Source organism: Ochotona princeps, chromosome 27, assembly GCF_030435755.1.
Source record: "Ochotona princeps isolate mOchPri1 chromosome 27, mOchPri1.hap1, whole genome shotgun sequence".
Lineage (NCBI taxonomy): Eukaryota > Metazoa > Chordata > Mammalia > Lagomorpha > Ochotonidae > Ochotona > Ochotona princeps.
This window is the reverse complement of record NC_080858.1, coordinates 13,820,288-13,836,569: the sequence shown is the minus strand read 5'-3', so window position 1 is coordinate 13,836,569 and position 16,282 is coordinate 13,820,288. Positions and strand designations below refer to the sequence as shown.

General features: G+C 39.0%; 1 protein-coding gene across 2 annotated transcripts in view; it reads left to right on the top strand.

Annotated features, from left to right (window-relative positions):
- Positions 1–16,282, top strand: part of PIK3C2G (phosphatidylinositol-4-phosphate 3-kinase catalytic subunit type 2 gamma) — a 265,595-nt gene that overhangs the window by 155,877 nt on the left and 93,436 nt on the right. For both annotated transcript variants that reach the window (XM_058655883.1, XM_058655882.1), the window contains one exon: positions 13,026–13,206. In XM_058655883.1, coding sequence (XP_058511866.1) covers positions 13,026–13,206 — 181 coding nt within the window. The remainder of the gene's footprint in view (positions 1–13,025; positions 13,207–16,282) is intronic.

Here is a 16,282-nt window from a genome sequence, read left to right as displayed (position 1 = left end):
ATACTATCCTCCCTCCCATATGCCTCCATCCATCTCATTCTTTCCTTCCTTTCATTGGTTCTTAACTTTTTCTAAAACATAATTTCCCTCTACTCTGTATTAATGCAACACTAACCATAGCATTCATGAGGAAAAAAAGACCGCAGTTCCACAGGAATAAACAAGGCCTAAAAATAACAATACATATTGCAAAATGTCTGTTTGACTCCTATACTTTTTTTTTGCATTCTGTATTAACTACAACATATCTAAAAAGTCATATAGTTGTCTTTTGGGGATTGACTTATTTCAAGCATAATGCTTTCCAGTTGTAAAAGAGAGGATTTTATACCTTTTATGGCTGAGTAGTTTTGGACAGTGTGTATATACACGTTGTCTTTATCCTTTAATCAGTTCATGGACATTTGAGTTGGTTCCATAGCTTATATGAATCGGACTGCAACAAACATGGGAATACTAAGAGCTCTTTCACATGCTGATTTAATTTCATTTGGGTAAATTCTCAGGAACAGGATGGCTGGATCATGTAGCAGATGTATTTTTAAATTTGTGAGGAATCTCGTATTTTCTTCCTTGATGATTGTACTAATTTATAGCCACGTAATTAGTATATTAGTGTACATTTTTCCCCACATGCTTGCCAGCATGTATGTATGTATGTACGTATGTAGTTGAAGAATAACCATTCTAACTATGGTGAGGCGAAACTTCATTGTGGGTTTTATTTGCATTTCCCTGATGACTAATTATCATCAGCTTTTTTTCTTTTTTTACTGCATTTGTTGGCTATTTGGATTCCATCCTTTGACAAATGCCTACTCATGTGCTTTGCCCTTGTTTAACTGGGTTTCTTGTTTTATTGTGTTTTTTCGGCTCTTTGTAGACCCCTGGTACTAATCCTTTATCAGCTGCATAGTTTAAAATATTTCCCCTGTCAGTTTCTTCATTTTGTTGAGTGCCCCCTTTGCAGTGCAGAAGCTTCTTAGCTTGATGTCATCCCATTTGTCTATTGTTGCTTTTATTGCCTGTGCTTCTGGGGTCTTTTCCAAAAAGTCTTTGCCTATGCTAATTCCTCGCAGAGTTTCTCAGTGTTTTTCTCTATAATTTGATGGTACCAGTGGTAGCATCTGATCATTGATCCATGGAGAGTTGACTTTTGTATAGAGTAAAAGTGGGATCTGGTTTCATCCTCCTGCGAGGTGTAGATCCAATTTGCCTGCCACCATTGGTTGAAGAGAATGTCCTTTTTCCAGGGATTGATTTTAGCTCATTTGTCAAAACTTAGGTAAATTAATTTCCAGGATTTCCATCTGCTCCATTTGTCTACTTCTCTATCTTTGTGCCAGTACCAGGCTGTTTTGAAAATAACCTTATTGCAACAAAGTTTTATAAGTTAGAAATAATCTCTAATGCCTACTATTTCATGCTAGCTTCCATACACACAAAAATCAATTTCCTTAAATTTGTACTTTTCCTTGCTAAAATGAAGAGCAATCCAATTCTAAGTGATGGATTATCTCATAGAAAACTGCTTTGTGGGTAAACTTACCCCACAATCTGAGTCCTTATGGAACAACATTAATGGGATCTCTAGTGCTGTTGGAGTGTTTAAAAATTCTCAAATGCAAATGAATGTTTTGAAATCATATGTTATTAAATACATTTAAAATATATGCATTAGTGAAAAACTTTTGGAAATTAGAAAATACTATTCAAAAATCTAGCTGAATAGGGATTCAGGATTGCAGAATGAGTAATAAGATTGCTTCAGTCTCCTTTTTTTAAAAGATTTATATATTTTATTGTAAAGGCAGATATACGGAGGAGTAGAGATAGAGAGGAAGATCTTCCATCCAATGGTTCATTCCCCAAGCAGCTGCAATGGCTGGAGCTGAGCCAATCCATAGCCAGGAGCCAGGAGCTCTTCCAGGTCTCCCACACGGGTACAGGGTCCCAAAGCTTTGGGCCATCCTCAACTGCTTTCCCAGGCCATCCAGCAGGGAGCTGGATGGGAAGTGGGGCTGCCGGGATTAGAACTGGCTCCCAGATGGGATCCTGGTGTGTGCAAGGTGAGGACTTTAGCTGTTATGCTATCGCGCCAGGCCCCAGTCTCCTATTTTAAAATTCTAAGCAACAGAGCCCAGTGTGGTAGCCTAGTGGCTTAATGTCCTCACCTTGCACGTGCCAGGATCCCATATGGGCACCAGTTCTAATCCCAGCAGCCCCAGTTTTCCATCCAGCTTCCTGCTTGAGACCTGGGAAAGTAGTCTAGGATGGCACAAAGCCTTGGAACCCTGCACCCATGTGGGAGACCCATCAGAGGCTCTGGGCTCCTGGCTTAAGATTGGAGTAGTTCCAACTGTTGTGGCTGCTTAGAGAGTGAATCAGTGGATGGAAGATCTTTCTCTCTGTCTCTCCTTCTCTGTATATCTGCCTTTCCAATAAAAATTAAAATTTTTTAAAAACTTAAAAGAATTTTAAATAACAAATATAAGCAACCAATTTCAGTAAGATAATATTCATTAATCATTAACCCATTTTTTCAATGCATATTTTATGGGGTTCAAATAATGTTTTAAATATTTTTACATGATCTACATAATAATCAAAGATTTACTCTGTTATTAGAAACTTTGCAAGACTTCAGGAGTATAAAGTCATAATCCTCCCCTTGAAGTATTTAGAAGGAAAAAAACTGAAAAAAAATAGTAAGAGTTATAAGAATACTGATGGTTGGGACAGGAAAGAACAATGGATACAAAGAAGTACCTCATCAGCTTAACCAGGAAGTTGAACATTAAAGACAAAGGGGCACCGTCCCTCCCACCTCCCCAATCTCCATGGAAACACAATTATAAAAGGAGACAGGACAGTTTAAAAATCTGTAACCTTTGAAAAAGCAGGGCGAGTTAGAACTTCCCCACCTAGTGCTTTATGTTGGAAATGGAGGAACCTGTATGATGAAAGACAAGCTCTACAGACAAAGGGGACAAAATAATGGTGCAGTGCTCCGGCGTGGTACCCCAAAGTTCCCACCGTGCATTCTAAAACCCCAGTGGTTTTCATTGCTAGAAATTACATTTTCTCTAAATGAAGAAACCTAATTTGAGGGAGATAAGGCAAAGCTAAGATGATGCGGAAATCAAGTACCAGAAGATTCCAGAAGCGAAAGCTTCAATTAAATTCTGTCAGCAGGACACAAAAAAGAAATTAGGTGTGAGAGGCGTTTAGAAGGGAAATGCAATAAGATGTGGCAACAAATTTGATGTTGGGGACAGTGATTACAGAAGAATCAATGATGGTGACCACATTTTTGGTTAAGAAATGGAAGGCTTACAATTCCGTTCATGGGGACTGGTGATTCGGGTGACGCAGCCGGTATTGAGGGAAATGCTGATTAGCTACATTATGGCAAGGTTCCAGTGCCTTAGGAAATCCTCATGTGATATGACATAGACATGAATGCATAGGTCTGACTTGCAAGCAATACTTTCTAAGAAAGTATATAGTTCAGCTAGAGTTTCATAGAATACTACAGTCTGAGTGATTTGAACAGAACAAATTAATTCTCTCAGAGTTAGGGGCTGGAAGTTCAAGCTCAACTTGTTTGCAGGGTTGAGTTCTAGCTACGCCTCAACAGACTTGGCTCTGCCTATATGCTCACATGGCCATTTCTCAGGCTGGAGCTCTCCTGGCATATCTGTTCTTCCTGAAAGAATATGAGCCCTGTTGGAATATGGCTATACTTTATGGTTTCATTTAACCTATATCTTCCTAAAGGCCTTAGCTCAAAATATAGCCACCCAGGTATTGTGGCTTCAAAATATAAATTTCAACTTTCATTAATGTATTTATCTGAAGCACAGAGAGTACCTCCCAATCCACTGTTTTACTCCCCAGGGCCTCCAGGAAATGGACTGGAACAAAACTGGGGAGCCAGGAACTCTGTCCAAGTCTCTCACATGGGTGGCAAGGGGCCAACTATTTGAGCTGTTGCCACCTGCTCCCAGGGCCTGCACTGGCACTCACCTGGAATCCATAGGTATGAAGAGTATCCTCACCAGTGGCTTCACCACCAAGTCTGGACCTCAACACCATAGGAATTGTGAAGAGACACAATTCAGTGCATAATAGAAACATGGATCTGATGACAGGATAGACATATCATCACCATTTGCTAACAAGAGACAGATTGGAACTGTGCAATTGCTCATGTATCTGGTGCTCCTTCTAAGCTGGTGTGATTTCATGAACTACATAGTTATCTCTATCGATAAAGCACAGCCAAGACAACAGCAACAAATAACTAAAGTCCACAGAAAACTAGCCCGTTGAACTGGGGAGGCCTCATGGAGCACTCCTGAGTCTTTATTGAGTTTCTGAAAGGAATAGGATTGCATACTACTGGCCACCTTCAGGGACAAGTTCTTTGATGACGCTGAATAAGAATGTTCCAAAAACTTTCTCCGGACATCAAACACAACTGTAAATCTTACAGATAATATCCCAGGGAACCTTTAATATCTTTACAGAATAAACCACGCTGTTTGTGACTCTCAGAAATGAAGGGTGAAGCAGGGGCCCCGGCTGTGGTTTGAAGCAGAGGTTCCGGGAAAAGCCAGATATTTTCAAAGCCGACTTTGCCTTCCACCTGTAAGCTTGCCCCTCCGGCTGTGTTCAAATGCATGAAACTGTTCACTGCACAATATGATGATTATCCAGTGTTCACCAGAGGGCTATGCAAGAACAAAAGGCAGAGAGCTAAAGAGGATTTTTATTATTAGGTTGCTATTCTTATGAAACATTCATACAGCAAAGGAATTGCTTTGCTGTTAAAAGAAATTCTGTTAAAGAAAGTTTATGAAAAAGATGCTTACACTGTCTTTAAAGTTGCTATGCATGTATTCACGAAAAAAATTACAGTTACTAAAACGGACCAAAATTGGAACTCAATTCAGAACCATATTTTTGAACAGTAAGAACAATCTAGGTATTTGCTGGACTAACTTAAAATTCCACACAAGTGTGGGCTTGAGCAATCATTAGATGCTAAGCAGAACTGATTTTATTAAGGCACATGTGCTGATGTGAGGAAACCCACCCCCCCGTTTGTTTTCTGTGATGGTCTGGAATGATTTGGAATCACAGACCTAATTAACAGAGGATAGTTTAAGGTACATCTGTCGTTTCCTGCACTGTTCATCAGGATTCTTGGTTTCCCAAGTGCAATCAGTCTGTTTCTTTCAATATAGCTTCCTCACTTTTCCATGTCTCCAATACAGCTCAACACTGTGACTTGTTTAAATGAAACGCAGAAAACCAGAACCTTTAAAATTAGTGTTGATCCTATTTTTTTCAAGTGAGGAAAGGATGCATTATCAAGTTAGATTCCATATTTTTATCTTTTATGCAGAATAAGAAAGAGGGGAAATATTCCTGTTGATGAATATCTTACACAAAACAAGTTTAGGATAACAAGCTCTTCATGTGTGTATGTGAGAAAGGATCCAGTCCAAACTTAAAATACTGATTATGACATATGCATTCCATACTGGAGTGCCTAGGTATGGTTTGCAGCTCTGACTCCTGAGTCCGGCTTCCTACTAACGGAGACTCTGGGAAGCAGCAGTAATGACTCAAGTACCTGTGTCCCTGCCATCCGTGTGGGAGACTCAGATGGAGTTCCAGGCTCCTGGTTCGAGCCCAGTCTTGCCACTGGCACATTGGTATGAATAGCTTGTGTGTGTCCTCTTGCTCTTTCTCCCCATCTCACACACCCATCTCCTATTTTCAAATTAGTTAATTGATATTTTTTTCAATAAAAAGAAAGGAAAATATTAGGGTGGAGTTTTGTCAAGCATTTTTTAGGTAGGAGGAGCAAGACAAAAAAAAATGAGGAACTGTTGGAAGAAGACAGGTTGAGACCAAGGGGGCTAGGGAACATAAATCAAAAGAAACAGTAGAGGAAAATATGGTAGAGAATTGACACAAAAAAGATTTCAATATTGCAGTTAACTGATCATAAGGTAGCTGAAGAAGTTGATGAAGGTTTTGCAGTGAGATGACTTTCAATTGAATCCCTGGTTTGCTGACTTTGGGTGGGTCATGCAATGTGTGTGAATCCCAATGTGCTGGGATATTCCTTCAAGATAGAAGGAATCAATAACCAGAGCTAATGTGTGGGGAAAAGCTTGGATGATTCATGGCTGGATAGTTTCATGAAACCTTAAAATTTTGGAGCCACCAAACTGGAAAATTTCCCAGTAGAACTCATCAATCCCTACATTGTACACAGCAGGAATGAGAATAATAAAAGTAGGAATGTTGATATAAATAGGGAAGAACCTCCCCAATTTATGTATCGTGTGTTTTCCAAAACCCAAAACATGATACTGTGGAAACAGCTCTGAGAAATATTTAAATTCTGGTTTCTGAGGCCAACGTCGTGGCTTAGTTGGCAAAGACTGCAACTCTGCCTTCTCATGTGGGCGCTGATTTGTTCTCTCTCTAACTCAACTACCTAGCAAGAGACCTGAGAAAAGCAGCAAAAATGGTCCAAGTTTTTGCGCTCCTGCAACCAATGTTGGAACTCTGGTTCCTGGCTTCAACCTGACCCAGCCCTGGCCATTGCAAACATCTGGGGAGCCAGTAGATGAATGATTCTCTCTCTTTCTGTCTCTCTTTTCTAACAATAACAAAAAATAACTCTTGCTTCTGATGAAACATCCTTAGGAGAGTTCCTTAATTGTTCAATTCCCTCAGCTAACTAAGGTGAGTGATGGGGAGTAATCTGTGGTGTTTTCAGCTCTGTGGTTGTGCAATATTTCTCCCCAACCACATGGCTATACCTTATGCTGAGGATACATATTTGACAATACCAAGAATAACAAGATTAACTTGGAGATCAGAACATGAGAGGATAAAACAGGTGCCAAAGGTGGAGTCTTTGGCTAAAGGTCATCAGATGCAGATATATCCTTGGGGATCAGTGACAGGAGAAAAGGAGAGATAGAAAATGCTTTTGGAAGACAAGAGGGCTTCACAGATGCTTTTTACTTCCAACATGCGCCCAGAACTAAAATTTCACCTCTTTTACTTTCTGTTAGAATTAGCAAACATATGGAATAGATTGATGGGAGCCAAGAGAGCTCAATACCACCTATTCACAGGTTGGTGCTTAATTTAGGAGAATGATGATGAATAAAATAACTTATGTTAAGGTATTACATGTATGTTGGATGGAAAGAGGAAGCCCTAATTTCTGCTCTGAAATCACGTTATTCAGAATATTTAATATGGGAGAAGATGAATACTACTGAGTAGATTGGAAGACGGTCTGTTTATTTCCCTGTGGACTGCTGCATTCACCATGCCACTCAGTGAGGCAAGTGGAAGGAACTCCAGTTTGTTCTTACAGATTCTGTAACCTTCAGGGAAATTTACTTTGCCAGCATCACATTTTGCTTCATAGTTTTCACAAGATCCTGGGAGTGTAACATCACTGTATAACAAGAATCCTGATTGCAAGTGTGGACACAAACAGTATACCTCCTGTGGCTAGTTTGCACTGAGATTAATACTGTGTAAGTGTGTCATTAAATATGAGCATACTTCCAAAAGCTAGTGAACACGAAATAGAAAATTCTTATTATAGTACAAAAGAACTCTTTGAAATCTATGCATACTTTTTTTTCATATGTGTTTTCCATGAACGTTTGGAAGATTCTTTTTTTGGCACCAAAATGATGCTTATTGTGTTATAGGCTATCCGTCCATCTCCAAATGAGCCTTGAAGAGTTAGCTAAGCATCAATTACTTGTGTGTGTTTTTCTGAAACTTTTAGAGTATAGAATCTCTGTTGCATCTTTCTTCAGTCTTTGGTCTGGGGCGCTTCCCCCAGGCTACAGGAAGAGGTGCCTCTCAACCTGAAGGTGCTTCTTCCCCCAAAGCCATTGACCCTTATTTGTCTATGCTAGTCTTCCGGTTGTTGCCATTAGAGCAGACATCTTAGTTTCCAAGGGCAGCGACATTTACTCCTTCCCTTACTGCCCTCAACCATCAACCTACGTATTTATTTATTTATTTAAGATTTGTATTTTATTTTCATTACAAAGTCAGATACACAGAGAGGAGGAGAGACACAGAGGAAGATCTTCCGTCCGATGATTCCCCCCCCAAGTGACCACAATGGCCAGTGCTGTGCCGATCCAAAGCCAGGATCCTGGAGCTCTTCCAGGTCTCCCACACAGACGCAGGGTCCCAAAGCTTTGGGCCATCCTAGACTGCTTTCCCAGGCCACAAGCAGCGAGCTGGAAGGAAAGTGGAGCTGCTGGGATTAGAACTAGCACCCATATGGGATCCCGGTGCGTTCAAGGCGAGGACTTTAGCTGTTAGGCCACTCCGCTGGACCCCAATCCATTTATTTAGACCCTTGCTTTGGAAGCCCTTAAAAAATCTTGCCATAGATTCATTTCAAACATTAGTAAAACAGTTTTGCTCAGAATTTCATATCAGATACTCAGACTATTGGCTTGAACCAAGCAACAGATGGTACATGGGCCTATTCACACTTTTAAATGAACCAAGAAGTATGTTAGCAGTAATAAAATAACAATAACATTTCAGCAGTAAAATGGAATCTGTGTGTCCAAATGAACCACATCAAATCATTTTGAAATACCCCTTGAGACATTTTATGATTCATGAAAGAAAGGCATTTTTATTACTTTTATAGTTCCTTGAACTGAAATAGTGCATTCAAATTGATCACTCATCTAATTCATCAGACGTGACTTCTGAGATCTTTTGTTTATTTTCAGTAATTAAATTTCCCCCAAAATATCCTGAGAGTGACCGCTAGAAATGTAGAAAACATATGTTCCATATTCTAAAGGCAATTCAAATAAACAAGGGGGAAAAAAAACAAAAAGAGAACATGAATTTAGCATATTCATCAGTTTTCAGCAACAGACAGTGCCAAATTTCAGGGAGGGATTGCAACCAAGATGTGTTTCTTACTTGTGCAACACACAGGTTCCTGACATGTCTGGCTTGCCTCCCTGGAACTCTGCAAGTCTATTCTTCATCCCTTCTTATTCCAAGAGCCCTGCAGTTCTTAGGAAACAGAAGAGCAAGAGGCATTAACCAAATAACAGCACATTTAAAGTCCCTGCACAGATACGCAGCTACCCATAATTTTTGCTTCTCCATTTTGCTGACCCAAACAACCCATATAGCAAAACAAAGACTAGAGAAATATATTCTTGCCTGTAACAAGATGCTGGAAGTTAAGTGGCAAGCAATGGGAGTAAACAGGCTTCCTTGGAGGAAAAAAAAAAAAAAAGACATACACCATTTATTTCTTAACACTGAAGCTTTTAAATTTACAGTTCCATATTAGATATTGGAGTTTAGCTTTCATCTGTGCAAGAGTGCTGAACACACTTGAAGATGCCATGTTCTAGATGTCACCTTTCCTTTCTGTGTACCAGCCTGCTGAAGCCTCATGCCTCAGTCCTCCTTCGTGCCAGCCAGGGTGTGTGCTATACTAGGGATCCGAGTCTTCCCCAGCCTGCTTAATTCAGGCATATGCCTTCATGGCAAATGAATTTTCACTTCAGTTCTGTTTCCTTCCTTTTTGTTTTCTGCCTATTATACTTAACACTGTTCAGACTGTCTTTAATCATCTAGATTACATGCATTAATCCTCATTTTCGTGTTGTCATAACTTCTGATTTAAAAGGCATTAAGGCTTGTGTGCAAAATAATAACACTGGATCACAGCTGCATCTTACAGACGTTCGAATAAACAGACTCTGCATGTTGACATTGACCTCACAGTGCGTGCAGTCACGTTGCCTGCATCTTAAAAATACAGTTTTTTTTCAATGCCTTGTTTTATTTCATATTCCCTAGACTTTTGACCTTAATTTTCTGTTTTAAGTGTTTTATTTGGCATAAGCTAAACTGCTTCTCCCAGGCTGCAAGTGTCTTTTAGAACAGATTTCTGTGATGTTCAAGGGAAGAGGAGGCAGCTGTTTTTTTGCAGGCTCTTCAACAGAGACAATAGGTAAAACACACAACATGAGGAGTCTACCATTTCCTTCCAGGGAAGGTCATTGACACAACTCTTGAGTTAACCTTCCACCCAAAACTGTGTGGTCCAACTTTGGTTGTGAAAAATTAAGTTGTGTCCATTTCTCTTGTCAGTGAGGATTTCTGTGCCAAAGGACACAAGAATAGGATATATGGTCTCACATGATCACCGCTAACACACCAAGCTTAAATTCTACCATGTGTCAAAGCAAACTCATTGCATGTTGAGTAAAAAGCCATGGAGCTTGAACCAGACCTTACCAGGAGAACATGAAAGCTTGGTATCTGGGCAGGGGGCAGAGTTTGGATGAAGTATTCACAACAGAATGCACTGAGCTTTCTTAGCTTTTGTATATTTCTGAACATGGTCTCATATTCTCTTTGCAATTCTCCTCTGCTCTGCTTTATTTTGAACAAATGCAGAAAATCGAATACATTGTTCATAAAAAATTTATTTTGATAGAATCATAAATAAGAGTATGCATATGAGCCAATGACAGTTCTGGCAGTTCTGTGACCCCAATCCTAAAATCTTTTATTTCTTAAACTGCTTTATTTTAAAGTTGTTTGTTTCATCTGCGGAAAACAACATTGTTTTTATCACGCTTATGGAAGTTTGGTGGATATCATGCCTATAGAAGAATTGTGGATATATTTTCCTGTCCTGGCATAGTTTTAATTTTTTAATGAGTGACCCAATATTCCATTTGTAACAAAGTTCATAAGGACTGATAATGGGATGCACTAAGTATTCAACCTTTCACTGAAACTCAGTAGACTGTAAAATGGGGCCTTATCACAGCCTTCACTGCTTAACTGACAGGTGGAAATTCTCCATGAAGTAGCAGGCTCCCTCATGGGCAACAGGAACCCTAGGATGTGGGCATCAGATGCTGTCTTTGAGAGTGTACCTTAACAGGGAATTGTATCAGAAGCAGAGCGGGCAAGATTTGTACCAGCATACACGTGGCACAGCACAGGCAGACCCTTAACATTGCTGTGCCACAGTGCCCACCTGCCACACAGGCACAACACACAGCAAGCCACCCCCAAAGATTGCGATTTATTATTATACAAAGTCCTTCCTAAGGATGAATAGCAAACATTTTTTACTATTCTTACATTGAAAATAACCAGGGACAATAGGGGATCCAAGGGGATTTCAAAAAGTTCATGGAAAATGAAAAAAAATAAAGCTATAAATAGATGTCAACATTTTTACACCAGAAAAAGTTTATCTTTTAATTCCATTTTCTATCAACTTTTTGCAATACCAGTATATTTTTCCAGTTATACATATTTACCCTCTTGAAGTTTTTTGTTTCTCTAAATGCTTATTAGAAATAAGAAGTATTGTCTCATACACTGTTTGCATTTCCTTCATGAAAATGAAAGTGTTGTTAGAGGATTTGCTCTAAGTGCACAGGTCCTGACCTGGAACAGTGCAATCTCGATGCAGTTTAACTTCACCTTCGATGTGTAGGAACAGGGGTCAGCATTGTGACACAGTAGGTTCAAGTTCTACGTGGGATGCCTTCATCCCACAGGTGAATACTGGTAATAGTCTTGGCTGTTCTTCTGCTCTTGCCCAAGGCAGCAGTTGATTGTACTTGAGTCCCTGTCTCCTGACTTGAGGTTAGCTTGGCCCAGCCTTGGCTGTTACAAACATTTGAGAAGCAAGTGGAATGGGAGATCCCTTAGTCTCTTCTCTGTCACTCTGTCCTTTGAATAATTAAATAAAGCTTTTAAAATAATATATAATTAGAATATTTATGATGTAGCATATAATGGGGAGAGATGAAAATTGAATAATGCAGAAAGGTATCTGTATATGTTTTGGCTATTATGCTCCCAAAGTTGCTTTTTAAATTCTTTATAAATATTCCATTCTTATAATTTTCTTAATTCTTTAAGTGCTCATTCTTGTTCAGAAAAAGGAAATATTGAAAACCAGTTATTATGAAAAGTATCAATCTGACAAAGATGAAGATTCAAAGTAATTAGCCTTTTTTTATACCATTATGATGTTTAAAGTTATAATGGAAAGTAAATCTTGGCATCTCAGAATTATTTTGACCACAGTAGAATTGTCACATAGCCAACTAATAACTGTCCCTGTTCCATTATCTTGTCAAATATCCATCCCCGGTCCATTGTCTTGCAAAGTGCTCTTACTCGTTCATGCTGTGTGCCTCTCACGCACACACAACATAAGCAGCCTGCCAGAATGAGGTAGAAATTGACTCAGGGAGGATGCGAGACATGCATGGACTGCCTGGTACTTAGCAGCATGCTAAGTGCTTTTGAATGTGTTATTCCTTCTGTGTTCTTTCAACTCTGAGGAGTCAAGAGTTATTACCTCATTTAACAACAAAGAAATGAAACCTCAGCCTAGCTAAGTAGCCTGCAAGTTGTCAAACTATGATTTGAGCTCATATATGCATGAAAATAAATCCATCCCTTTAAAACCTGCCCCCTCGTTACACAGGGAAAGTACTAGATAAAGAATAATTGTGGGGTCAGTATAAGAATATTATCATAGCAAGAAGAAAAAAGTAGACTTGATTGAAATACAGTATGATATCAGTCATTGATAATGCCTAAAGTTCTTTTGTTCATTTTTCGTGTCAAAATATGCATCTTTAAATGTGTTTGTTGCAGAATGAAGATTAACAACAACAAAAAAGCACATTGTTACTTGAAATGAGAAAAGGCAGGTCTCTTATTGATTCTTTCCTCTTGGAATCTCATTAACTATCATATGGAACTTGATGATCACCAACAAATAAACAACATTTTCCCCATTCTGGACTGTTAAACCGCCCCAAACCACAAAATATAGATTAGTCTGAAATGTGCTGTTGTTCTCCTGGAAGTGGTTTAAAAATGAGCTTTAGATAGAAGTATTCTTTTTCTCTCTTTTCCTTCAGGCTCCTAAAGGATGCACAATATGAAGCTTATTTCAAAAGCTGGTATCAGAAATTATTGGCTGCTCTCCAGTTCTGCGCAGGAAAAGCCTTGAGTGATGAATTTGCCAAGGAGAGGAAACTTATCAGGATCCTGGGAGATATTGGGGGAAAAGTCAAGTTGGCCAGTGACCCTCAAAGACAGGTGTGTTGAGAAATCAATCTTTAGATGGCGATTTTTTTTCTCACTTTGGTTCAATTACCTTTTAATTTCATAGCTTAGAAAGCAAATTTCCTCACTATACTAAAATAGAAGACACCTAAATCAATTGTGTTAAGATTTTTTTTTTTCATTTACTATCCTGAACTTAATGAGAGTGTCTGTCCCCAGGGCTTGGCTTTTGATCTAAACAGATGTGTAGCACACAGGAAACATCTGACAAGACCAGCTTCCTGACAGTTTGGCTAAAAAGGCCTGATGAAAGAATTTCAAAACAGATTAATGGGAGAAAGTAAACAAACAAGGTCAAACAAGGTCTACATTTTCCAAACAATAATTACATTTTGAAGGACATTGTGCGTATTCAGGGCAGTAGATAAGACCCTGCTACAGACACTAACATCTGTCCAAGTGCCTGTGTTTGCCCAAGCTCTACTTTCAGTTCCAGCTTCTTGCAAATGAGCATCCTGGGAAGCAACAGGTGATGGCTCAGGGCTTGCAACCCTGTCACTCATGAGACTCACCCCAGCTGAGTTCCTGGATCTTAGCTGAGATCCAGCTGAGCCCTGGCATCAGGAAAGCCGAACACGAGATGAAAGATCTCTCCCTCCTCACTTTAAAATATGTGACTGTGAACAAACAGTTTAGAATGCTTTTTTTTTTTTTATCACACGAAATAAAGTGAGGTGAATGAAATAGTAATACAAAGGTACTTCAAAATAAGTTCATGGAAAATGGAAGTATTTATTTTGATGCGAAATAATTGACATGCATACAAAGTTTTGCATAAGACATAATCTTTTCCTTAGACTTTTTAAAAATATGATTAATTTTATTGGAAAGGCAGATATACAGAGGAGGAGAGACAGAGAGGAAGATCTTCCGTCCGATGATTCACTTCCCAAGTGACCACAACAGCCGGTACTGCACCAATCCGAAGCCAGGAGCCAGGAGCTTCTTCCGGGTCTCCCACTCAGGTACAGGGTCCCAAGGCCTTGGGCCATCCTCGACTGCTTTCCCAGGCCACAAGCAGAGAGCTGGATGGGAAGCAGGGCTGCCAAGATTAGAACCAGCACCCATATGGGATCCTGGCACGTTCAAGAGGAGGACTTCAGCTGCTATGCTACAGCGTCAGGCCCAGTTTAGACTTTTTTTAAGACTACCATATTTTTATTTCAAAAAATACACCAAAATAAATGGGGCATTTAATTCCATTGCATACTAACTTCTTAACATACTCTTACATTTTTACACTAAATCCGTAGATGATGATCCAAATACTGTGCCTCTTTCTCACTGATGATAATAGTAAGCATCACTATTCTTTATCTTGACCTAATGGAAGAACATTTGCTCATTTTAATTATCTGCATCATTAGTTCTTTCACCAATATAGACCATTAAGGAATTCTCTTCAGTTCAACGTTCTACATGCAGGGGAATAGTTGACTTCCATTCATTCAGTTAAGAATATTGCTCAGTAATTGAGCCACAGAACTCAGAGGTAGCAATAGAACCATAACCGAAACACGAGCTTTATTCTTGAGGAAACTCAAGGTTTCCCTCCACCAACTGCCCAAAGCAAGAAGAGTTTGCAGCAAAGAGGTATAAAAATAGTTATGGGCAAAGTGTCCCAAAGTCCTTCCAAATTTAAAGATTTTTCTTGCAAGAAGTTACTTGATTGAGTAGAAATGCCAGAAGAAGGGCTAATTCACTTACTTAGCTAGGAGAAAATGGAATTTAAAAAAGCAGAAATATAAAATTTGCTTTTTTAAGTGGGAGATAAATAAAAACCCTCTTGATACATAAAGGAACTTCAAGGTGCAGAGAACAATAAATAAACCCAAAGCAAAATTCTGTGATTTTTTTTTATATTGCTGCAATCTCATTAAATGTTTCCTAGTGTTAATAAGTTTTAAAATAAACTGGTTTAGCTTTTCCAGAAGTTTGTATCTGGATTTTCTCTTTATCTCTTTTGCTTTGAAATGCCTCACATCTTTAAAATGCGTACTGTAAATACCTCCAGTGCCTTTTCCTGCCATTTTCATAAAAATTCAGTGTGATGATGACATTATTTGCTCAAAAAATGCATCTCTCTTGCCTTGATTACTTGTGTTTGTGGTAATAGCTCTTCACATGGATATTGCAAGGAAAACTATCCAAGAAGATGAAGAGATACTTATTTTTTAAGTATCTGCTGGATTTTTTTTCTACTTTCAAAAAAGAATTAATTAAACCTAATGGTATGAAATGGAGAAGACCTTTTTTTTTTTTTTTTCTGGACTCCACCTCCAGAATATGCTGCTAACAAACCTAAACATAGATAAGGCCCAAGGAGGTAGGCACTGGAGGGCCACAGTGGGATTCTGGCTCATTTCTATACCTTGCTGAGTGGAACCTGAGGGCAGAGGATTCTGCTATTTTCCAGTGATGCAGGAGGAAACGCTAAGAAACTGCATAGAAATAATTAAATACAATTAATCAGGCATCAGCTATTGGGGAAAAGGAAACATATTGTTTTGTGATGACTGCTTAATGATGTGTGCCAATGATGTGTACCCCTGTGTGCCAAAAGATGCCCAAAGCTAAAGATTCTAATTGAGATCTCACCTTCCACCGGTACTTTGGAGCACAGAAGGGGTTCACTGTCAGAAATATACTCATTGGCAAGTAGGGAACTATTTTCATAAATCATTTCTAGCAGCCATACCCAATGATCACTTTTTGTCGATGTATATGACATTCCCAAAATGTTTTATTACTAAGAATCAGTCTTGAGTTGTCAACTAAGGTTTTAGGAAATTGTCAGAAAACAGGTTAACAGTTATACAAAGCCAGGATTTCAAACAAGTTCATTCTATTATTAGTTTGGCTTCATTGATAGTAGGTCCTTTAGAGAGGGCACACACTGTTTTGTTTTCCATTTCCACATATTTCCTATTGTCTCTGACCTGCTGTGTTCTCATCGATGACTATATCACCCACCTGACCACAGTGTCATTGAGTGTGTACCTCTTGAAATATGGACTTTGATCACTAGAAAAAATATATATATATAGCT